This window comes from Pangasianodon hypophthalmus, chromosome 26 (assembly GCF_027358585.1).
Source record: "Pangasianodon hypophthalmus isolate fPanHyp1 chromosome 26, fPanHyp1.pri, whole genome shotgun sequence".
Taxonomy (NCBI): Eukaryota; Metazoa; Chordata; class Actinopteri; order Siluriformes; family Pangasiidae; genus Pangasianodon; species Pangasianodon hypophthalmus.
In genome coordinates this window covers 9,884,497-9,909,924 of record NC_069735.1, presented here as the reverse complement: position 1 = coordinate 9,909,924, position 25,428 = coordinate 9,884,497, and the positions used below count along the sequence as shown (strand labels likewise).

General features: G+C 39.1%; 2 protein-coding genes across 10 annotated transcripts in view; one reads left to right on the top strand and one right to left on the bottom strand.

Annotated features, from left to right (window-relative positions):
• The window catches only part of sh3pxd2aa (SH3 and PX domains 2Aa), a 110,009-nt gene extending 93,846 nt beyond the window's left edge, over positions 1-16,163 (top strand). For 6 of the 9 annotated variants that reach the window (XM_053229913.1, XM_053229911.1, XM_053229910.1 and 3 more), the window contains 6 exons: positions 1,423-1,506; positions 6,086-6,203; positions 6,972-7,360; positions 7,832-7,881; positions 7,988-8,107; positions 8,360-16,163. In XM_053229913.1, coding sequence (XP_053085888.1) covers positions 1,423-1,506; positions 6,086-6,203; positions 6,972-7,360; positions 7,832-7,881; positions 7,988-8,107; positions 8,360-10,285 — 2,687 coding nt within the window. In that variant the 3' untranslated portion in view covers positions 10,286-16,163. The remainder of the gene's footprint in view (positions 1-1,422; positions 1,507-6,085; positions 6,204-6,971; positions 7,361-7,831; positions 7,882-7,987; positions 8,108-8,359) is intronic. The other 3 variants (XM_053229917.1, XM_053229914.1, XM_053229912.1) reach the window with 1 other exon arrangement.
• A 2,272-nt stretch (positions 16,164-18,435) lies between these two features.
• The window catches only part of neurl1aa (neuralized E3 ubiquitin protein ligase 1Aa), a 51,748-nt gene continuing 44,755 nt past the window's right edge, over positions 18,436-25,428 (bottom strand). The window contains exon 6 of the mRNA XM_026932395.3: positions 18,436-24,975. Within this exon, the coding sequence (XP_026788196.1) occupies positions 24,734-24,975 (242 nt within the window). The 3' untranslated portion in view covers positions 18,436-24,733. The remainder of the gene's footprint in view (positions 24,976-25,428) is intronic.

Here is a 25,428-nt window from a genome sequence, read left to right as displayed (position 1 = left end):
AGCAAAACTAAAAACACAACAGCAAATCAGAAAACGCAACAGCAAAATTAAAAACACAACAGCAAACCAGAGAACGCAACAGCAAAACTAAAAACACAACAGCAAATCAGAAAACGCAACAGCAAAACTAAAAAAACAACATCAAAACTAAAAACACAACAGCAAATCTAAAAACACAGCAGCAAATCAGAAAATGCAACGGCAAATCAGAAAACGCGACAACAAAACTAAAAACACGACAGCAAATCAGAAAACACAACAGCATAAACAGAAACACCACAACAGTTGTGAAAAGGCAACAGCAACATCAGAAAACACATCATCAAAACAAAACACAACAGCAAAACCAAAAACACAACAGGAAAACCAAAAATACCACAACATATGTGATATAAAACAGATTAACAATCTAGAAACACAACAGCAAAACTAAAAACACAGCAGCAAAACTAAAACCACATAACAGCAAATCAGAAAACAAATTTGGAAACACAACAGCAAAACCAAAAAACACAGCATATGTGAAAACGCAACAGCAAAAAAAGAAACACATCAACGTTAGCTTAAAACAGAAAGGGCCTTTATGAACGTGCTGGTCACTGATTGGCTCACTGATTGGCACATCACTCTGACACGATGTTTAGGGTACGAAGATTTACAAGGCTAATTAAATCTACTGATTCTTTGAGTCAGGCTTTTTTTAAATCAAGAACATCAAGAGTTATTTTAGACATACTGTAGCATGTAGTGTTCCACAAGAACCTCTCATTTCCGTTTTGCGTTAATGTCGTTGTTTTTGAATTTGCTGTTGTGTTTTTTTTATTTTGTTTTATTTTGAGTTTTCTGTTTGGCTGTTGCATTCTTGGTTTATTAACTTGTTTGGCACTTACAGGCCACTGTAGTATTCTTAACTAGAGTGCTGCAACAAATTGGTGGTTATTTGTTGGATGGCACATCAGTCCACAATTGTCCTACAGTTCAATGCTTTTCTTAGACAGTAGGTTGAAATGTCATGTCTGATGGAATGCGGTCATTGTGGTATACCCCAACTAGATGAAACTGGGCTCAGTGTCTGCACTGTGTTTTGAATTTGCTTTTGAGTTGAACTCTACCTGCACAAGGCAGAAGTTCATCACTGTATGCTGTTACAGTACAGTGAGTTTCTATAAATGTCGTAACACATGTAACCTCCTTAACCTGTCATCCTTCCCTTCATTAGAGCTTTATCCACCGGTCGCTAACCAAACAGAAACCCACATTGTTAACAGACTTGCCATTACTGTTCTTTTCCTTCCCGTAATATTGTCTTCATGTTACTAATGCCAGTTTTCTTCTTCAGTTGTTCATGTTCAGTTTGTCGTTTGTCTTCCTTTTCTGTTTCTCCCCCCCTGCTTCTCTCCTTTCCTCATCCATCCGTGTCAGTTACTAAGCGGCGCAAGGCCCATCTGAAGCGACTGGACCGGAGGTGGACACTAGGGGGCATAGTCAACCGCCAACAGAGTCGAGGTGAACACATACACACACATGCATGGAAACATGGGATATCCACATGCAGGTGGGCTCATGGGTGTGTCCAGACGCTTGCTGTTTGAGTGTGTGTGCTTGCATCGTGGCGTACACAGCACTATGGACACACTGTTTCTAATCCTCCTGAGGCATTTACTTAAATACAATGTGGAACTGCATTCATATGTTTACATTAAGGAATTGTAAATGAAGTCATTCTAAACAAACTCCTAAACACTTGCTTAGCAGCCACGTCCTTAGAATTTAGTCTGTGTTTGGGCAGCATTTTCAACAAAAGGGAACCTTGTCCAACTTCACATTCAGGAAAGCCATTCTGTACCATCATAACAGCTAACAGAGAACATTATCAGCATGTTAAAGCATTTAACAACTTCCAAGGTGGCTGGGCTTTAACGTTGAAAAAAATAATATTACTGAACTTTTCTAAAATCATTTGAAGTAATAATGCCTTGCTTTGCAGTGATTTTTCTAAACAGACAAATACTGGCACTATGGAAACTTTTATGGTAACGTTCCCATCCTGTAACTAAAAGTGTTGCAGCAACTTTGTAGAAACATTCATTAACATCATGAAAATGTGACAGATCAAACACTTTTTTGGCGCGTTTAAATAAAATGTAAATTTGTACTTTCAGCAATGGAAGACATGATACATTCAGTGTTCAAGCGGTTAAAGTCATGTGAACGCTGTTGCTAGGCAACTGGGAAATACCGAAGTCGAACATAAACAAGTGTGATGATTGGGGATAATGATTCAGCTAGCCAACACACAGAAGTTAATTCTTTTATGGACAGTATATATTAAAGGCAGAATGACACTGGGGAAAAATATGAAACCATCAGCCATGCATGAGCACTGCCATATGAAGAAACATCAACACTGGGTTACAAACCAATCTGTGAACAATCTCCAAATTTTTAATGTCATGAATTCCTGAAGAATGGGCTGTTTATCTTCTTCTATGACTCTTCTTGTAAACATGGTGAACATGTCCTCTTTTGAACGCAGCAGTTGCAAACATAACATAGTTTGTTAGCTAGCACATTGCGCGTGTGATAATTGTTTTCTTCAAGATGGATTCCAAACTACACAGCTGTTCTTCAAGTGCCGAGTACAACTAGACAAAAACATGCCTAGCTAGCTGATTAAGATTAACAAGCAAGTTAATGGTTTGTAAGCTAGTGGCTAGCAAGTTAGGTTGTGTTCTATTTGCTTGTTAATGTTAACCACAAAACAAATTCTGGCAATCTACATATTGACAAAATACAGACACAAAGTAATTGTTAGCTAGCTACGAGACAATTTATACACTAACATTTATAAATGTTTTTTCTAATGCCTGGTATGGGATTGGCTACATTAGGAAAGACAAATGTAATGCTTCCTTCAAAGTTGGCCAGAGTAAGGGACCCCAGAGGGACAGATTTATCTTAACATTGCACAACTGCTTCCTAAAAATGTTGCGTGACTATGTAGGTTCCTTCCATTTGAAACAGTTTATTATAATTTAATTCTGAACACAGTCAGTGTGCACTACTTTTTTGTCAGCTTTCTGTCAGCCACACATATTCACACACATACACAAGTACATACTCCCCTGCTCAGTAAACACTCCTAATCTAAACCACCTCACCCTAGCCAACAATAACTCCAGGCCACACTCCTGAAGCATGCTGTGTGGCCTGTACTCATAGCAAACCCTTTCTTAAACATTCCCCACTTCACATTACACACAGTGATTATCAGTCATAAAACTGAGTAGACTAATGCAGCCTGCGTTCTTCTTTTAATATGACAGGTAAAAGTATCAGTGTGTAAATAAATTAAATATTTTAAATTCACTGGGTTTGGATGAATAAGTGAAAAGATGTATTGATGTTATTTGGCTTGAAGACTAAAACAGAATATCTTAGCCCTGAAATGGAAGAGAGATTGAGACGTGATTTTTTTTTTCTTTTTCACCTAGTTGTTGATTTAGGTTGGTGTTTCAAAAAACTAATTAAAATGTAAGCCTGGTGTGCTATTGAGACTTTTAACACTAAATAGATTTTGCTTGGGAGGCTGTAATGAAACAGACTTTTTCACTACTAGATAATAATAAAGATAATTTTATTTGATGAAATGTTTTCTGTAGCAGCAGCTAGGGCACAAAGACAGATTTTTAGATAGCAAAAATGCCATTGCACTAACATAACTAAACTTTTGTTGTAGTTATGTGTTTGGTTTAGTAAATGAGGGATTATTGCAGCAGATGCTGTATCTTGCTGGTACAATTTCTTTGTGGGAGTTTTTGAAGTGTGTAAATTCTGCCAGTTTAAAAATATGCCGCATGACAATGTTTGGCTAGTGCCTAATGCCAAAAAGTTTGAATCTTCTGGAGTTTGTTTTAGCTTTTCAAATCAAAACTTAATTTGAACTCAATCTTAGGCCATATCCAGATGTGGTCACTGAATTTGAAGGTGACTTGTAGAGGAGTAAAAAAAAAATTGAAGACTGAATAGTCAGCTTTGTGCCGCATAGATGTGTTTGAGTAAAGCCCTATGCTAAGATCTTTTCTTGTTTAGACAACTCTGAACAGTTTACAAAGATACTGTTGTCTCATGCTGACTCATGCAAACTTGGACTAGCCACACTGGACTAGCCAAACTGACTAACTGGAAAAGTTTATACAGTTTTCCTTTCGGCTGCTTTGGAATCTCCTGATTGGCCGAATGTAAGATGCAAAAACAATCAACATACAACATCCAACAAATACAGACATGCATATGATATATGACTGTGCAAAACAGTACAGTTTAGTGAGCATCCAAACTTGTGTTAGCATGGTAACAACTAATTCAACTTTGCTGTTGTTCTGGGGAAATAAAGTGTTTGTGGTTTTATGTGTTGGCCTGAAACCTCTTGGGCTAAGTAATGTGTGCATTGAACACATTTTGTGTGGGCAGTTTTGAGAACTAGTTCAAGGTCTCTCTCTCTCTCTCTCTCTCTCTCTCTTGCTCTCTCTGTCACTCTTGGAAAGTCACAGTGGAAAGTGTGAAACTAAAAGGACTATGTGTGCATGCAAGCATACACCACTGTCTTGCTGTTCTTACTTATAATCTCTTGTGCTATGAACTCAAACAAGTTATCCTTGAAATCTAAAAGCAAATAAAGAAACTGTCCAGCAAATGACAACATGACATTTAATTAAAATTTGAAGTTGTGCTTTCCAGTCAAGTTGATTTCCATTGTCATCCCATCCATATGCATTTGGAAGGTGAGCTTTGTACCCAGTGAACACTGAATGTACATCCACAGGATCACAGTGGCAACTTTTCATTTATGGAGGCCAGAAAGAGAGAGAGAGAGAGAGAGAGAGAGAAGAAAGCCTCAGGGCTGTACTTCTGTTTTTTCTACTGACACACCACATTATGACTGCATACAGAGCTGATGTGTTCTGGACCGGCTTGGCTTTTTCCACCATTTAGAATAGTCGCACCACTGCAATACCACCACTGGTTGGAAAAACCCATTTTTTGCTCTCCACTCACACCCCTAAACACTTTTTTCTTATAGCTGTGGTATGGTGAGGAAAGGGGTAAAAGTCCAAAAGCCAGATTTGGAGTGTTGTGTGCTATATGCCTCCTCCAATACTAGAGACACTATGGTTAGGGAAAGAAAATCTTTCAAGTTCTAGAGAACCTCCATTTGTGATTGCTTACTAAATCTTTTTAGGCCTATATAATTATTTATGATCTCCCACTATATACCTGTGCAATATTTACAAATGTGAGATTGTAATCTTGTGTAAAGCTTATGTAAGCTGTCAGTGTTGCGAAGTCCCACCTACATACAGTAGCTTTCATCAAAATTCCTGCTTATCCTTCATTCTTGCTTGAACGTCTGAGGAACCAACAAGCAAAAGATAGCTTAGAAGAAAGCAAGAACAGCCTGCTGTAAAAACATTATAATTAATTAGGTTTTACATGAAGGGTTAAGCAACTTGTTGATCCCTGATTGTGTGATGGCAAGCTGGGAGTTTCAAACAGGGAGCTATATATTAAGCATTTTCATTAGAATACTAAGCCACACCCAGATATACGTCTGAATAAGAACGGTTGCTGTGAATAGGAAAATAACCAGTCATGCGGTGGTGTGATACAGAGGGCCGTTACCATCCCAAACCTTTTTAAAAAATTATTAAAGAACAATACTTTCCTATTTTATCCAATTATTATTATATTATTATCCATTTATATACACAATACTACACAATACTACACTATGGTTTAGGTATATAAAATTATCCTTCCTTCTGGTGTGGAATATGGTAACATATGGAACATCCTATAGTGTAAAATAATGATAAATAACATAGAATTGAATATTGACCAATATCATCCATATGTTACTTAAAATCAAGTTTATTCAGGTCTTGTAGTTATATGCTTATAGTTGGCCTTTTTTCCAGCCTCATGCAGAGACATGAGACAGTGACATTGCTGAGCAAAGGAAAAACCTGAAGCAATAACTTTCTTGACTGACATTTTTTTCTCTCTCTGTCTTTCTTTCTCTCAGAGGAGAAGTACATCACTGTGCAGCCCTACACCAGTCAGGGTAAGGACGAGATCGGGTTTGAGAAAGGAGTAACCGTGGAGGTCATTCAGAAGAACCTGGAGGGATGGTGGTATATCAGGTAAACATGGTCCTGTTGTATTCTCAGAGCAAGGCAGTTTGAAGGCAGTTATATGTGACTTTTGTGAAATTTCATTTTAAGCAGGTTAGTCATGGGTCTTTTTTTACAGTTTAGCTGAAACATGTAGTGGAACTTTTCTCACTCGGCTTTTCAGGGCATGAGTTCTAGCACCAGCTCTATAGTTCTCTGGTTTAAAGAAGAGTTATGTGTTTTATGACAGAATTTTTTTTTTCTCTGCTTCCTCTCTTTTCTCTCTCTCTGCCCCTTTGCCTTTTATATAATTTTTCCCCCTGGAGGGAGTCTCTCAGCTAAAAATATGAGAATGAGAATCATATGGCATTTTGCTTTAGTGCCCCTCAGTTTTTCCCCTCCAGTAGCTGACCGGACACTGACCCTGTTTACAAGCATGTAGCCGGAAGGGAAAATTCACTAAATCAAAAAAATACTACAAATAATAATAATAAAAAAATCTGTCCAAGAAAGGAAGAAGCAAATCCGGATACCACTTGGCTGTTGCTAGAAGTCTCTTTTAATGCTAATCTGAGTTTTGCCATTGCTATACGATTTTGTACTGATGAGATGTGAAAAGGGAATTTCTTCTCCTTCAGTGCAAAAAGACAATTTGAAGTGAACCAATTGGATTTTTTTCCCTTTGCAGCTTTAAGAATGTTCCTCTCTCATTTCAGCAGAGTGAGAAGAATTAAATAAGATTAGTCAGCATGGATTATGGCCCTAACATACAGATAACTTTTGTCCTTTATATTACAGGTACTTGGGCAAGGAGGGCTGGGCCCCGGCTTCATACCTGAAGAAGCTGAAAGACGACCTGTCCCCAAGGAAGAAAACCCTGACTGGCCCCGTGGAGATCATTGGTAACATCATGGAGATCAGCAATCTGCTCAACAAGAAAGCGGTCAGCGAGAAGGATGTGCAGACGGATGGAGAGGCTACCACACCTGATCGTCACATCTCCAAGAGCGAGATCAGTCTTCCCATGCCATGTGCCCCTGAAGTAGACCAAGTTTCAGTGACAGCCAGCACTGCCCCAAAGGCAGGCTTGCAGTCTGCATGTAGTGCCACCCTACAAGACACTAAGCCAAAGGCAGAGCCGGGCTCGCCTGCTATAGCAAGAGTGGCGCCACACCGAGTGGAGATCGGTAAGAATATTTACAAAGCTAATCTGTCATCCTTTTCCACAACCTGGTTTGTTTGACAGCTTTTAGTTTGACATAAATTTGGCAGTAAATTGCACATAACCTTACTGTAAATTATCCATTTAAAAGTATGCACCTGTTTTCCTTTAAATAGGTTTTGAAGCTATAGGTAAGCCAGACTTTCTGTGAGTGCAAGACTACTAAAAAAATAACATTGTTTTCATCCGCCTGTGGTTTGATTAAATAAATAAATAAATAAATGCTCCACTGAATATTGTTGTTGTTGAGGATGTCACTAAATCTACTTTGTACTGAATACCTGTTTTATGTGTCTCATACAAATGTCAGTCTAAGGTTTGGCTTGCTTGATTACAAAAAAGATGGTGCAGTGTTTACCAATTACATCTTTGTTACGTTTGTTACATCTTTGTTATGTCTATCACCCGGTAAAGAGTTTTTCCCTCCATTTTGCAGGATCTCCAAATCTCAGACAGAAACCTCCCCCTCGACGAGATACAAATCTGGTTAGTTATAAAACATAAAGAAGAAAGTAATAATTAATTCAATTAATTCAAGAAGAGAAACTGAGCAGCAATGTAACATAATAACCATGCTTTATGGCATCTTCAGGGATTCCAGCTGCCAAAGCCTCCAGAGCCCCCTACTGTGGAAACAGAGTACTACACCATTGCAGAGTTTCAGTCCTGCATCTCAGATGGCATCAGCTTCCGTGGAGGACAAAAGGCTGATGTAAGGCCTGTTAACACAAAGTGTAGGGTTATGAATATTATACGTCCCCAGTGTGATTTATGAAAGTAAAAGGTGAAAGCTCTGTAAAAGTGGACCATTTTCCGCAGACCATCACTAGACCACATAATATCTTGTTCTGAACCTAATTTAAATAAGCAATAGGAAAAAATATTAGTTTTTCAGAAATGGCTTCAATTATATCAAAGGAATAGATGAAGCTTTATAATAAATAATTTGTAATGTGATCTGCAGGTAATAGAGAAGAACTCTGGTGGCTGGTGGTACGTCCAGATCGGGGACATGGAGGGTTGGGCACCTTGTTCCTACATTGACAAGCGCAAGAAGCCTAACCTAAGCAGGAGAACTAGCACACTCACTCGCCCCAAAGTGCCACCCCCGGCACCACCTGTCAAAAAGCAGGACTCAGAGGACACATCTTGCCCCAGTGCTTCCGCCTCCAAAGCTCCAGAATCCCCCAGTAGGCCTGTATATGAGGAGCCGGAGTATGACATTCCCGCTATCGGATGTGATCTGGATGTGGACACAAGCATTATAAAAAAAGAGCCTCGTCCTGTGCTTATAAAAAGCAGTAAAGCTGCTGCTGAAAGAATCGCTCAGGCTACAGGTAAAGCCTCACCTCTTTTTACTGTGAAGACCTCCCCCTTAAGGAATGAGCACTCAGTGGAAGAAGTCACCAGGGAGGAGGCAATTTATGAGAATGATGGTTTTAGATATTCCTCTGAAGACTTTGTCTCTGCCAGAGAATCTAGTGCTGTGGGTTCAGAATCCCCAAGAAGTCGTACTTTGGGCCGCAAACCCCTGGGGTCCTCATCTGGGGGCGGAAAATCTTTCAGGGACCCTCCAGATCTGCGAACTCAGTCACTAACCCGTGGTGAGAAGACCAGCCCAAGATTGTCTTCAGATGAATCTGGCCGAAATCCCAAAAGGGAGCCGGTTTTGCGCAAGGATGTGGAACTCCGGATTGGTCAAAGCCCCTCAACTCGTCCCAAACCAGTGGTCCGACCAAAGCCCCTATTGACCAAGTCTGAAACACAGAGCCCAGAGAGGATGGACATCAGCAGCTTGCGGCGGCAGTTGCGTCCTGCAGGAATTCGACATGGGATAGTCCGTGCACGTGGTGGAGAAGACTCTGAGACAGCATCAGTGGTGTCATCAGAGGATTCTGTGACCTCCCGAAGCACATCAGACCTCTCCAGCACCTATTCTAAGGGCAGCAGAGGGGACTCTGATTATGAGGTTGCCTTGTACCGTACTACAGATGCATATGAGCGGGCACAAGAATCTGAGCTCAGCTTTCCTGCTGGTGTGGAAGTGGAGGTACTGGAAAAGCAGGAGAGTGGCTGGTGGTATGTCCGCTGGGGTGTAGATGAGGGCTGGGTACCTACGTTCTACCTAGAGCCTATTAGGCAACCTTCAGATGCAGGTGTCTCAGAGTCTCATGATGGATCCCTGGCAGAGCTGAGCAACACCAGCAAGTCGAATAGCTTAGAAAAGAATGAGCAACGTGTCCAAGCTCTCAATAACCTAAATCAGCAGAATCTACGACGGGCAACAAATCCCAGCCCTCCTATTCCCAATAAGCCACCTGGTGGCTTTAGTAAGCCATCCCCCCAGCTCAACGGTTCAGGTGTACGAATGCGGAACGGCGTTCGTCAGGCAGCTGTGCGACCACAGTCAGTTTTTGTGTCCCCACCACAGCCTGTGAAGGACACCAATTTATACACAGGGTCCTTAAGGCGCAATGAATCACTAGGTGCCAGCGATCACATGAGGTCTAGTGGTGGTGTGCGCCGAAACTCCTCCTTCACTGCTGTGCGGCCACAGCCTGCTACTGATGTAAGGATGAGATCCGGAACCACCACAGTTGCACCAGCCGGAAGCTCTAGCCCCTTGATTGCCCAGAGAAATGGAATTCCAGTCTCTACAGTGAAGCCCAAACCCATAGAGAAGACGCATCTCATTCATAACAACCTACGGGAAGTCTATGTCTCCATTGCAGATTATCGTGGAGACGAGGAGACTATGGGCTTCCCTGAAGGCACCAGTCTGGAGGTTCTAGAAAAGAACCCTAATGGATGGTGGTACTGCCAGGTTCTAGATGGCCTACAAGGAAGGAAAGGCTGGGTGCCATCCAACTACCTTGAAAGAAAGAAATAGCACCGACTCACCTCCCCAAAGAATGTTACTTAAATTTAAATGTACATTTGCTATCAAACTCTATGAGGGGGACTTTTTTGTATCAATATGAGACACTTTAGTGCTGGTTTACTTAAAATTACATAAGACTCTAAAGATGATCAGTTATGTGTAAGTGGAGTACGCAAGTAAGAAAATGCCATCAAGGAAAACTGGGCTATCCCAGTGTCTTAAGCATCATTGGAGGATGTCTCCATTTTGAAAGAAGAAGAACAGAAATGGTTTTGATAGAATGGTAGATCCAGGCAAATGTTGAGAGAAATTTTATGCCAAATGGGTGCCTTTGTCCATCATTGACTGAATGTTAAATGGAATAATTTAAACACCAGTGAATCAGTCTAAGTACCAAACTTCAACTTGGTGCCATAGGCCTATGAGTGCAGAAATCAACCAAAACTATTTTTGCTACAAAATTACAGAAAAAAATAGAAATGGAGAGATTTCAGTAAAAGAAACACACAAAATGAGTGAGCACTCAAAAACAAGAATGTAAGACATCGGATAAGCAAATAACAAATGGTCTTTACCGTTGAGTGCATTTAAAGATTACATTTGATTTTCATATTTTTAAACTTTTGTTCAGTTTTTTAATTGCTTTATCGTATCTTGTGCATTTTCATGTCTTCCTTAGAGATGTATTTCTGCTTTCTTGTGACATCCCTGCAACTCTATCGGCCTGGAAAAAGAAGTCCCTCAACGAGATACTTGTCATGTGATCTTTCGTTTGTTCTGATGTGTCTCTGGTGGGGGTTTTGTAATTGGCTTTACGTTTTTGGCTCTCCATTTTCCTTTACCCCTTTCCTTACCTATAAAGCCCAGCCGTCATGAATAAAGGTCACTGATTCATTAAAGAATAAGATGTGGTGCAGTTATGTGTAACTCAGATCGACAGGAAATTGGATACTCTATGAAAAGTTGGATTTTAATACTTTTTACCCACCTCATATCTGGGTATCAAGCCCAGACAAAGTTTAGTTTACAAAATTGCACAAAACAGGTTATATTGCTGCTCTAGGTCTACTATATTTACTGTTTTAAAATTTAGTACTGGAATATATGGCTTAATAATTGCCGATCTATCCCAGGGAATTAGTTACATAGAAATGAGCCCAAAATGTGATCAAACGAATGCAAAATGCCAACACATTTGCTAGTTTGTTTTAGTTTAGTATTTATTTTGTGGTTACAAAGAACTTCGGTGTAGTCAGTGAACCCAAACGAGGTTTTAGAACTGAGCAAAAATAGATATTTAATTACTATATCTGGAAGCACTTGATTTTTTTTCTTTACCCACAAAAAGCACATTGATGTTCAAGGTTAATTTCAACATATAACGATATTGCTGGGCAGTATTGGATTCAAAGTTGAAGTTACACAGCAAGCAGTTCAGCTTAATTTTAGATGGTGTTTTCCTTGGTAAAAAAAAAATGGACTTACAATTAAAAATTAATCTATAGATTAATACAGCTTGAATATTCATTTTTTCCAGAATTATTAGTTGGTTTGTTTACTCAGAAAAATTTTTTTAGTCCCCCTCTTTGAAGGACCCTAATTTAAAAATAAATATATGGTTGTGATCCATGTCAAAAGGCTGATGTTCAAGACTGCTGAAATATTTTTCTAACGAACAGTGCCATGTGAACTCTTAGTCGGGTCAAGCACTAATGTTTTTTTGTGTAGTTTTTCTGCTGGACAGTATTATAGTATTAAACAAAGTTAAGTACCTGCTAGATTGCAGTTATATTCTATTAAGCAGTAGTTAGTTTTATGTTTTTGTTTTTGTTTTTCTTTCTTTTGTTCTTGTTGTGTGATCGCACTAGGACAATAATGATGAATGGAGTGGTTCATTTGTTGTGAGATGGTGCATTCTTTTGGTAAATCAAAAATGCATCTATTTAAAGATGCAGTGTACTTCATCAGCACATTATTTATTGAACAAAAATGTTCTTTTTTGTATTTATGATTATTTAATTTTTTTTAAAGGAAAATATTCATTACCTCTTCTCATTTTGCGCTCAGTGCTTTTGCCACTGCATAAAGAATCCTCAGTGGCGTCCTCTAGTGAAACAGATTGGCTACTGCTATATTCTGGTTATATTTTTGTACTGCCATTGATCTGAGGCCAACTGACATTTTTTTTCCACTGTTTTTAAATACAAACGCAGCTAAACATTTATTCTTATAGAATTTATTTTATCAGGTCATGTTTTTCCCTATACCTTTTTTTCTATTTTTTTTTTTTTCCAAAAGCTGATTGCTGCACCTTTAGCAACTATGGACACTTCCTCTCTCATTATTGGACTTTCTATAATGCCAGATATTGTATTTGTTTCATCCCAATAGACTATTTCTTTAATATGAACATTACAATTGGGAAAAAAAGAAGAAATGTCTTGCACCATTTACAAGATAGTGGATCAAATTTACCAAATGAGATAGTTTTCAAGTGAATTGATTCAGTCATTCAGAATGCAGATCATTTATTTTGGTCACTATAGGAATATTAGTTATGTATCATATGCCATAAAGGTTTGCTAAATTGGAAAGTAAAGAGAGTTTAATTTAATTTGGTTTCATTTTCCCACCCCCCCTTCCCAACTCGACGAAGGCATTATAGAAATGTGTTGACTCACTCCAACACTTTGAATGGATATTGTTTCTGTCAAGTAAATTCCATTTACATTTTGTGCTTCGTTTTGTTTGCATCAACAATTTACAAGGGAAATATTACTTCACGCTAGGCCTTTTTTGTATTATGTAATTGTGTATCATCTATCCTTTATGTTCTGTCTTCCTTTTTTTTATATATACATATTTTTATTCTGGTTTATTATTTCGTTTATTCCCCACACCCATATGTTTTTTGTGACACAAATGTAATGAGGAAATGTGCAATAGAATAATCGGCATCTCACCAAAAACAAGGAACTGTCAGACGTTTTTGATACTGGATCAAGACCCTTACTTTTTAATGTCAGCTTTTCACATCTAGTCAAAGGAACATTAACTGTCATCTTTGTTCCACATTTTCCAATTGGATATTCTGAATGTCCCAGTGTGCAGGACAGATGGACATTGGTGCCTGAATTCATAGCAGGACTCTTTGACCCAAACCTTTGTGTTGCCACCATTTGTGTTGTTGCATTGCCACAAGACCACATCTAACGATAATGCCTTTTGTTTCTGCCAGTGGGATAAACTTTGAAGTGGGGGACATTGGAGTCTTCCTCCTTCACACTGCCAGTGTTTTTATGTTTCTGTTCATCCCACTGGCTCGTACCCTTATCTCGAATTTAAAAGCAGGACCTCATGACCAGCCGTTGCTTCCATCCGGTGTTTCACTCTGTACCTCCACAACCAGTCAGAACAGGGATTCTCTTAACCTCTTAACTGACCTTTAGACGTCAGAAAGCATTGCGTTGTTGAACATTTTTTTTCTCCAATTTGCTAAGTACCTGTGCGACTCAGCATTGCTTGAATGTAACAAGGCCACTTTAGTACAAGAGAATGCGCTCTCAGTAATAAAGATAGAAAATTGTACTTTTTCTTGTTGTTGGGACGTATTTTGTACCTTTAGTGTGTATCTATTACCTGGGAAGCTGCACACCATTAAAGTTAATTGGCTGTTAAGATCCAAGTATGCACCTTAAATCATTTTTAAAAGTAAACAATATTCATGTTTCCAAGGGAAAGATACATACTAAAGTTAGAAAATATGCTCCCTCGAAGGTACCACCCCATTGCCAAGGAAAAGTACGGTGTATTCCCGTTATTTCTGAGAGTATCGAGTGTCTGGATCAAAGATACAGAAAATCCAACAGCTCTTTTTTAAAAACAAATTTATCCTTGGTTTGAAGTGGAGGATTTCAGAGGCCTTTTGATCTATTGGATGTTCTTGTTCTCACAAGGGAAGTCACTCATGACAGCCCAAGCCTTTGCTGTTTGAAAAGTCGGCCGAGTGAAACAGAACTGATGCAGCACTACAATTTGCGCTCACTCGCCTTGCTGGCTACTTTTCTTTGCTGTTCACGTCACTCTTGGAAAAAAGGTTGCCTTTTAAAAGGTTCTTCAGCTTGTCCTTCAGGGGAACCTTTAAAGGTTCTATGCAGCACTCTAGAAGAAAGGACAGAATTCCTTCATAAAACCTAAAACTAACTATCCAAAGAACCTCTGACGAACCTTTTTTTCTAAGTGTGTACATAGCATTATCTTTTACAGTGTTCCTCTGGTGTGTTCCTTGACCTAATCTGAGACAGAAGTCTTATTAGCCCATTATCCATGTTTACAAGACTGAATGTTTTTATTTTTCGTGCTCTCCAATAGTGTTTTGAGATCCTCCATGCCTCTGATCAGTCGGTATTTGTCCCATCTGAAAATAAATCAGCGCTTGATAGCTCATTTTCAGCCTATGTTTCAAGCATGGGATAAATCCTGAAAGGCGGGGTATTTGTAAGAGTGTGTGTGCATGAACGTGTGGAGATGGTTTGCATGTTTGTAGGATTTATGAGAAGGTGGAAAGAGAAAGTTGATTGATGGATGGTGTTAGTTAGTTTAGGAGGCGGTTTGGGCCCAGTCAGGTGATATGAGATCAAGTTGGACAGCTGTGATGTACCTGTTCGAACGCATTCGCTCGAGTTGTAGCCCTGAAGACATGAAATCTGACAGATGTCGGGGAAAAACTGCAGGAAACAGATGACCAAGCCTCAGAGATAATTAACGGTCAGTCTGAGGCCTGTGTAGCTCTGTGAATCATTTATAGCTGAGCCGGGAAGCGTTGACAGCTCGTCTGAGGTTTTAGTAAAAGCTCTAGCCGGTGAAGCTTTGCCTTGGGCCTGCATTTCTAAAAACACATGGCTTATTGCTAGTGCTTTGGTAGATGATTGTGAGGGCCTTTTGGTATTCCGCACAGATTGACTGTGGGCGGCCTTCATTACAAAGCAGACGTTTGGAGCACTGCGGGCATCGAGCGCTGCTGTGAAATCACATTAGCCAAGCAGCCAGTTAATTACAGCTCTTTGGGGGTCGCATCCTGAACCCCAGTGACAGCTAACTGAGGAAACCGAGAAGTGTGTTTGGATTAATGATGTGTCAGCGAGGGAAAACATCTTCCCATGCGAAATGTGACTTATTCAGAGCCACTATAATGTGATCGCTGGCTCGACCTGACTCGAAAGACCTTTTGGCGAGGAGCTGAACGAGAAAGCTAGCTGTATGTGTGGTCTGGTGAGACGTATGAAGTGTTTCTGAGGAATTTCTGTAGGTGTTCGTTTCATGTTTGGTGTTTATCCACTGCTATTGATGTGATAGAGCTGGATCCAGAGTGGCAGGGTGCTGTGTTTTTCATGCCATCTTCTTGATGAGAAGCAGCGAGGAACGGCGAACACGCTGGGTCTGTCTAATGTCTCGCCGCTTGCTATCTCTGTCGCTGTTTGACTCCTTGCTCTAATTATCATTTCTCTTGTATTAATTAACAGTCAAGGAAATAACGGCATGCTGAGGCAGATGATGACTCGCTCAAAAGCCATCGACTGCTGTGTGTTGCATCGAGTCTCACTCTGCCGACAGTAAACATGCCATCGAGAGCTGAGTTTATTAGCAGGGGGGCTTTTAATAACCCGCCCTCAGGATTGGGTCCCTGTCAGATATATAGACTTCTTTTCCTACAATAATTTAATTGAATCTTCAGCAAATTGAAAGCAGGTGGTCTACAGCATTACCGTTTGTTTTCAGCAATGTTTCGTTGTTTTATCTATTTTGTATTTTTTTTCATGTTTACATTGTATCCTGCATTGCCCTAAAAGAAAAAAACACAATAAAATATATCATTCTTCTTCTTTCATCTCACCGTCACACTGTCAGAGATTCTTTTTACTAAATGTATACTCGAGTGAAACTGATGCATATGCCTTTATTTATAGCACATGGCAGAGATGACATATAGATATACAGATATATATGTTCCCACAGTATGTTGTAGGATGAATAGTGCAGGAACGGACATGATTTGTTATAATGCAGAGCTTTACTGATGGAGATGAATGATTCAGGGATACACTTTGGGTGTATGAATCTTTTATTAGCTAATTTGTTTAAAACAGCAATTGTTTGGAATTTTAAAAAAGTACTTTGTAGCTGCATATATTATTATTATTATTATTATTATTATTATCTACCCAAGGGTCGTGCAGATATATTTCACTACACTAGGGGGCAGCCTTAAACAAGCCAAAGCAACATGAACACTCAGGCAGCAGTGATTTGATGAGGATGAGATGAGAGTTTATTCCGAGTCTGTGTGCACCTTTGCACAGTGGTACACAATGTCCCTGTAAACAATAACAATTAGAACAATAGGTCACAAAGTCCATATACAAGCCACAGCTCCATAAGTGAACAAGAACAGTATCTGTATGGGAGAATGACAGGTCGCTGGCTGTGGCCTTGATCAGCTCCTCACTGTGCTCATATATCTACTGCTCCAGTTACACTCAACTCTTTCATGGCTCTCTCATGTCTGAGATTTTAGGGTGGCAAGACTGGATCAGTTAATGAGCCACACATGAATCCTGGATGACATGCTATTGGGAGCTGTGTGTAGTGCAATGTCTGTATTATATGAGTGGACAACATGGCACCATTCAATCCCACTCCTGTGCATTTCTGAAATCTTTTTGAGGAGTCACCATCTTGCAAAAAGTGAAGTCCAGAGTCTGAGCAGTAGTAACCTTGGAACCAGAGCATGCACAGTAGATATGGACAGTGGGCCCGCCTCTCACCTGCCCATATTATGGGACGTGGGTGTGCATGGTATTACCTAAATTGCATCTTAAGATGGAGCACTGGCAACTCAAAGTGGCAAGTAGAGCTTTATTAATAAATATTGTATATAAATTGCTAAATTGTAGTTATATAATTTTCGCCAGTAGATTTTACCATTGGCACAAAAAGATATTAGAGCTTTAAGTCATGACTGACTGAGCTACTATTTGCTAGCTAGCTGACGTTATTCATCATTTTAATCAAAGTAACGTAAGTATAAGTAGCTAATATTGGTGCCTACTGAAAATATACTTTTACACTCAAATATACATTTACACTCAACACAAACTATTTTTTGAGGGAAAAATCAGTTCTCCATGATTTTTCTCTAACCCTAACACCTAGAGTAAGTTACTCATCTGAATGGAGAAGTGCTCTTTTATGCTCCATTTGTTCTGTTGGTGGAGTTCATTTTAAAAAAGAGAACCAGACTTACCTTAACAAACTACTTTGCGTATTCACTAGGGTCATACAGTCAATAGTAAATTATTAGGAAGTTGAGTTAGTGTTAGCTGCCTTGGTTTATGCCATCACTTCATTCACTCATGTTGGTTTACTAATTATAATATCAGTATAACAAGCTAACTTAGACATCAGAATAAGCATCATACTGTAAAAACTGCGAAGAACTCCCTGCTGAGGGTCTGTTAGAATGGTTTACAGCAGAACATGACATGGCTTTGCTACAGAACTGTGAAGAGCTGGAGGTCTGTGCTGGAGTGACATGTCCAAATGCCTTCAGTGTAAAAACAAAAGAATTGGGGGACTGTATGTGTATGTTATATACATACATGTATACATATATGTGTATTATACTGTACTGTCCAACACTATATTGTGGAGCTGTAACATAAAATGAAATTTTGTCCCATTCACTAACATGGGAGGAATTGGTGGGGTTAAAAATTGTACTGCAGCCAGCCACTAGAGGGCCTCAGAGACATTCTGGCTTCACTTTTGAATCCCTGTTACAACTTCTACCCTTACATAAAGTCACTGGTGTAACGTCATTTGGCTAAAACAAAGCATTGCATCTTGATATTTCATTTATTGATACCCACAACTATCAAGTGTGCTGGAAAACCCATGTCATCAGTGTTTGTGTAAATCACAAAATCATTAAATTTTAAATTAAATTAAATTTTTAAAATCATTCAAGGTGCTTGTAATAGAATTACTATGAATATTACTCCTGTGTGTTTAGATTATAATCATCCATAACCTCTCCTACTATAATTTTCCAAACAATCACAATGAGCACTAAATACAAGAACAGAAACAGGAACGGTGTGTAGCTGAAACACATTTGGAAAGTTTATTGACACAATCGTTCTATGACTCACACTATACAAAGCTTACAAATCAGTCACCGTCTGCAGCACTAGAGTAAAAATAAACACTCTGGACAACATTTGCACGACAGAAAATAGATTCACACACTGAACAACTAATCTAATGGGTGAGTTGCTGCTGAAGGATTCAGTTCATTAAATCACTGATTCATCTGGCTTTGAACTCAGGGTGAACTGCAAAACAGCTACACTGTGCTGTCTGCGGAAATTAAACATTAATGAACCAAATAAAACTTTTGAATGAAGCTTTTAAAGGTGCATAATGTTTCGAAACCTGTAATAATAAATATTATTCCAATGATTCCTTAGGAAAAGAAATATTATTCATAATATTGCCATACAATATCTCTGGCGTCTTTATTTTAGGTTTTTTTTACATTTATATTTGACATTTTTCTGGCCCATAAATGAACTCCGCCTACAACAGCTGCTAAGTGCTGCGTCTTTTCCTTACCACAATGCAACTCACCATGCATACCTAGTTGCAGCATGAAGGTGGAGTTAATGTTCATTGCGACTGCAATTTGCATCAAAGCCAGCAGAGGACGATAAAACGACACACCAGACCTTTAATGCCTAACGACCTGATTAGTGATCATCTATGTATGTAAATGAAATGAACTAGAATAAGGTGCACAAAGGAAATGAATTAAGAATGTCACATTGCAAGAACTGAAACATTATATTCCTGCAAAGCAGAGCTATTCAAGATATTAAAAGGTGATTATCTGTACCATATACTTGAACATTCAACACATCATACACTACATGAAGAAACTCATTATTACAGGGTTGACGACAATCGGAAGTGAAGCTAGCTGTAGAGTGTCCTCTTGTAGGGCCTCAGCAAACATAATTCTCATAATGTGCAGGTGTACTGTAAGTTGTTTGACTTTACACTAAATTCAATACAACAGGGCAAATCATAACAGATAAAAATCACAGCGAGTTTCACTTTAGGACAGGACTAGCAAAGCTTCTTCAATGCTGGATTAATACATTTGGTCAGGACAGCAACATAAAGTGGTCATAGGTCATATCTCTAACCCCAGAGATAAAAACATTTAGAAATGTACAATCACAAGCTTTATAAAGTGACTTCAAAACACAAGGAAGGCCCTTATGAGCAGTTCTATCTGATTATAAATTTATTCATTCACCTTTAATAACTGATTTATCCTAGTCAGGGTTGTGGTGGATCCGGGGCTTATCCTGGGAACACTGGGTGTGAAGTGGGAATACACCCAGGATGGGACACCAGTCCATCACAGGGCACCAACCAGATGCACATTCACACCTAGGGGCAATTCAGTGTAGCCAATCCACTTACTGGCATGTTTTTGGACAGTGGGAGGAGAGCGGAGAACCTGGAGGAAACCCACATGAACAGAGAGGGAGAACATGTCCACACAGAAAGTAACTCGAGCTCAGGATCGAACCACGTACTTTGGAGCTGTGAGGCAGCAATGCTACCTATTTATAAATTATAAGTGTTTATACGCAAAATAGGTTTTCTTATTTCTTAACATTACGGCAAAACCAAAGATTGTACATTGCCGCAGTCGTGTGCTTATCCTGTACCCACAAGAAACATATTTATGATTGTTCACTGCAAAAGCACACAGTATAGCTCATGGATGCAAGCTAAGCATCTTCTTCTTCTAGATTCAGGAAATATATTACAGTGTCACCCAGAGAGGAATAATCCTGATTTTTAGTCCCATCATAGCAAAGAAACACGCTGGATAGTAGGTGAGAGCTAGAATCGAAATTCAGGTCATGATCAATGGACATAAATTAACATTTAAAAGTGAATATCCACCCTCAAGCAAATCATACAGCTCCAAGTCTTGTGGAAAAGAAAAATATTGCATGTATGGTATTTTCATCCAAGAAGAAGAATAACTAGGCTTTCTATTGTCTTGTTCTAATTATTACAAAACATCAGCTGAATTCTAACTTGCCTCAACTACATAAAAAAGGACGCCCAGCTTTTAAATATATACACAAAGTCAAAATTTGAGATTTTCTTGTGACAGCAGCGATGAAATGGAGTAAAGTCCAGAAGCACGTCACTGTAACGTTGCCTGAAGATGAACTGTCTGTTGCTATAGCAGCATAGATTTTAGCCCTGGCTGCCACGATTGATTTCCGCAAAAAAAAAAAAAAAACCTCATCGATAATGTCCCTGATATGTGGCCGTGATCCATCCATCTGCATGTTGATGTGCTAACCTATGAGAATGTTATTGACATTCAGTGTAGACGAACTCTATTCTATGTTTACCCCTAAAGAGGGTGTATCACGACATCATCAGTCCATCTCCAGCTGTGAAATTTATGGCTAAAAGCACTCTTAAGGCAAAAATGACTTGCTGAAATCCTTCCCTTTGTCCTCCATATGTCAGCTCCTCTTCACTCCTCCTCATTCAAAAGCATTTCATGCTCAACCCCTCCATGTATCTTGTAATTACAAACAATAAAATAAGCATGTGCTAGCTCAAAATGTCTTCAGTCTTGTGTTTCTCCATTGCCCTCGAGGAGCTATTATCCTGCAACATGTCATATTTGGCCTTGAATAAAGAGGGTACTTGGTGAATTATGGATTGCCCCGGCAAACCAAATAGCCTTGTCCGACAAATGATCTTTTCATTGTTTAACATCTCAAGGCTGTGTTCCTGCTCCCAAGATTCCCGTCTCCATGGCAATTGCATGTGCCGAGTGCTTCAAGAAGCTGCTTTCAACACTTGAATGGCAAAACTGACAACAGAGCTGTGCGTCTGCAGTGACACGAGCTTAGATTGCCGCGTCCTGATTTGAACCGATTAAAATTTACAATGGAAAAATGCAGCATTTCGCTGTTTTTCCTCCCAATTCAATTCAAAATAGATGTTTGTATTAAAACTGTGGATTATTCAGTCATGTTATTTACCTATTTAGCCACCTGGCTGCTGATATTCAGCCTTTCAAATGATTCAACTGGTTCTTTAACAGACTCCTATCACGTACACAACCCTGCGAAATCCAGCTAGACCAACAACCATTTTATACATTTTGGCCATATTTTTAAATGAATAATATTCAACTATTTCAATTATATATTATAATTAATAATTATCATTCATCGTGTGCATTCATAACTACCATGTAACCATTTCAAACTGATGTAGACATGGACCCTGTATTTAAAAACTGCAAGAATTTTCAATGTCTATAATCCAATTTATAGGCAAACTTTTTAACTACGTTGTGTTTGTATTATCTGTGGTGGTGGCGAGGAAAACCCTTCATCATGAAATTTTGAGATTTTCTACTATATGTAATTCTGAACAAATCTGATTACTCACAAAAGTGAAAAAGGAAATGAAATTTTTCTTTGCGACTACAGCGCTATTAAAGCATGACATTTAGACTGTAACCCCGAGTTCACACAAGGATGCATTGCGTAAGTGTTGCATCAAGACCTGTCAATCCACACCAGACGTGTCTCAGCTGCATTTCTGTACGGCCTACCAGCAGGAGAAATCAGTTTTAGCAACTCCAGCATTTGATTATTAATTATGTGTAGATGAATTTATATTACAAATATATTTTTTTAACTGTTTAACATTTAATAATTAATGGAATAAGCCTAGAGAGCTACCATAACCACTCCACCATTAACCACGCCCACCTGTCAGCCAAACCAATGGGATTCTCCTACTTACAAATGACTCTCACCTGTTACTCATGACCTCCTTACTTTCCTGTATAAATATCCTTCAGTTTGTAACTCGCATTGCTATACAGGGTTTTATAATTAAGCAATATCGCACAAGTAAGAGCGCCGTGGGTAATCACAGCCATGCTGATATTCAGTATAACCGCACGATTGCGAGTGCAATATTGCTTTTATACAACAGTTCTATAAACAAGAAATTAATATTGAGTAAGTGACATTTCGGACATAATATGGCTAAATGTTCTGTTTATTTTTGCTCCGCTAGTGGAAATAGATCCTGAAGATGCCACACTCACTTGTTGTCTATCTGGCTAGCTAGCTCACTTTGATTTGTACATTACCATTAAAATTTGCAACCCTTCTTCCTTTTCATCTTCATCTGATGAGCTTTTATATTTTAAGTCAAAAGTATTGTTTGCTATGTTCACTGATGATGTTGCTAACACTACTGTAGTAACTGTTTCGAACTAGGAAGTGGAATTTTATGTGGCGAATACAGACGAGCGGAGTGATACACACAGTGAAACATCCCAGTGGGGTTATAGAACTTATAAGCACTCTTGGAACGCAACTCGACCAATCAAATTAGTGGACCGGAACTAACTGTTGTATAAATATAAGAACAAGATGAGGAAATCTGCTCCATACTCCACCAGCTACTTGCCAAACTGTCATGAAGACTGTAATACAACAACACCCATAAACCAAAAGAAGTGAAAATCACATTGCTAAGTTCATCTAAAAACGTGACATGAGGCATTGGGATGTTCAACAATATAAAATGAGTATCATACTGTGCAAACACTTTGCTATGCAGCTACAGGTTGCACAATCATGATCTTTGTAGATAACGATTTGAAATAAAGTGTGTACGGTATAAAAAGTGTGGTTTTGTGATTTCAGTTGATTTCTCAATAGTTTACACCTCTCCAGTGTGAGTGGAAAAAAAGAGAGACCTGAAGTGTAAAACAAGGGCAGTGGGAAATGCAAGCTCGGGTTTGAGGCGTCTCTAAAGCGGTCGGTGTGGATTGAAATGTTTGTTAAAATGGAACTGAATGAGATCTTGACTTTAAGGCATTAGACATCATTAGGGAAACTGTCTGCATTTACTGCTGCGTTTGTTAAACTGGCTCCTTACCTACTGTGATTTCTGCAGGAAGATATCCAAAATAGATCAGAAAGTAAATAAAAGCATGTCCATGTCATTTTGGTGAAATATATTAATGGTTTCTTAAAGTCGATCTTGGCCAATTTTGGGTAAATCCTGATTTTTTGACCAGAACTCACAGCCACAGCAACATCTGATAGGGTTTCCCAAAACCACCATACAAATATCAAACATCCACAGTAAACAGCCAAGCAAATAGCTTTGACTTTCTCATAATTTCACTATAACATGTGGTCCTGTTAACAGTACATTATTAAAGTACCCTAGTATAGCCTCATAATAGTCCTGTTATAGACATAGCTTCTAGCTAAGTGTACCAAGCTCTACTTAGAAGCTGCTATCTCGTCTGATATTTTACTTATTACTCTTATGCTTAGCTTTGAAATGCCATAATACTTGATTTATTTAGAATTTATCCCATTTTAGATCTTATTTAAACACCCAATAACGTAAACTATGACTAACATGAGTTCAAATGATATTTGACTCATCAGGCACATCCGTAATGCACCAGCAGCACCAGCTTATCATGTGAAATTTCTAATCCGTTTGTTTCAGCAGGGAACTGAGGCTTCACATTACACTGCTTAACACAGCATTGTGCTGTCATCAGTGCTTGAAGGTCCTTTCATCAATTCAATACATCAACACTGACTTCAAAGCACGTAGCTATCTGGAATAGTAGCTTAAGCATTAGCTCCGAGAGCATGAGGCTTGGGGCTTACTGTACATGTGTGTGTGTTTTATCTTTCACTTAATCTCAGCTGTACACAGACAGAAATTGTGACACTGAAACATTTAACATGAATCTGACGGAAAAGTCTGAGTTTTTAAGGGCAGTCACCAGGTTGAAGAAAAAAAAGATCCACTTTCATATCTTTCGACTATGTTAAATACGGTTTCCAGCTTTCCACTTCTGCAAACGGACGAGACTCTTCGAGTCTCTTATGGCTCAAATAGAGTTGAAAGAGTTGAAAATAAGATGGAGATATTAACATTTCAGATATTAATGTCTCCTGGAACTTCCTGATTTGCTTGAGGCTATTTACAGTTTTGCGTCTCCTTTTTCTCCTATGTGGAGAGCTTTAGTCAGAATCCTCCTTTCCTGAGCAGCATCACGACTGGTTACCGTAGCAACAAAGCCTTGTACATGAAACTGTAAGAGACCTTTTTGCGGACGGATGCCCGAGCCTTTAAGGTTCAAATTCATCACCACGGGAACAATGAAAGGCCATGAAGTATGTCCCTGAACCAGAAACCTCTTTCCGTTATGCGAGGGTCTCGTTCTGTGTCTTTGTTTTGGCCCTCATGGGCCACCATATGGTGTATTACAGAAGTGGGTTATGGCTCCTATGTGCTCCGGTAGGTCTTTATAATGTCTTTAATAGCCCTCCTGCAGATTGGACAGCAGGCGTTGGCCATCTTTTTGAGGCGCAGGCCACAGCTGTAGCACAGGCACATGTGACCGCACGCATAGATAACCGTGTCCACTGCGTTCTCGTAGCAGATAGAGCACTCGTCCAGCCACGAGCTGGAGGATGTTGGGAAGGTGGGGGACTTGGAGAGGTGGATGGGTGAGCTTGGGGTTGTTCCTTTAAAGATGGGAGAAAAAAAGGGAAATTATTATGACTTAAAACTCACATTATTGATTGAACATCCTGCGACTACAAAATGCCTATTTTAATTCTCAAATCTGATTGGTCAGAAAGTGCTGATTAATTTTCTGTAGCAGGCACTCTAACAGTAGTCAGTAGGCTATAATTTAAAACACACATACTATATTAATGTGTTTGTTCTAATACAATATTGTTTCTAGTAACAACTCACTCACAGGTACGTAAATGGATATACAGTAAACAGATTAAAAATGTACTGTTATTTAACAAAAAAGTATAATCATTGAGGTTTTCTGTAAGGAGATGTTTATTTAACATTTATGGAGTCTCTAGTGTCAGCATTTTGTAACAGTCAGTTTTCCACCAAAGGAAAGTCTTCAGAACAGTGGGTTCTTTCCATTTTTTTGTCTTATTAACTTCAAGAAATAG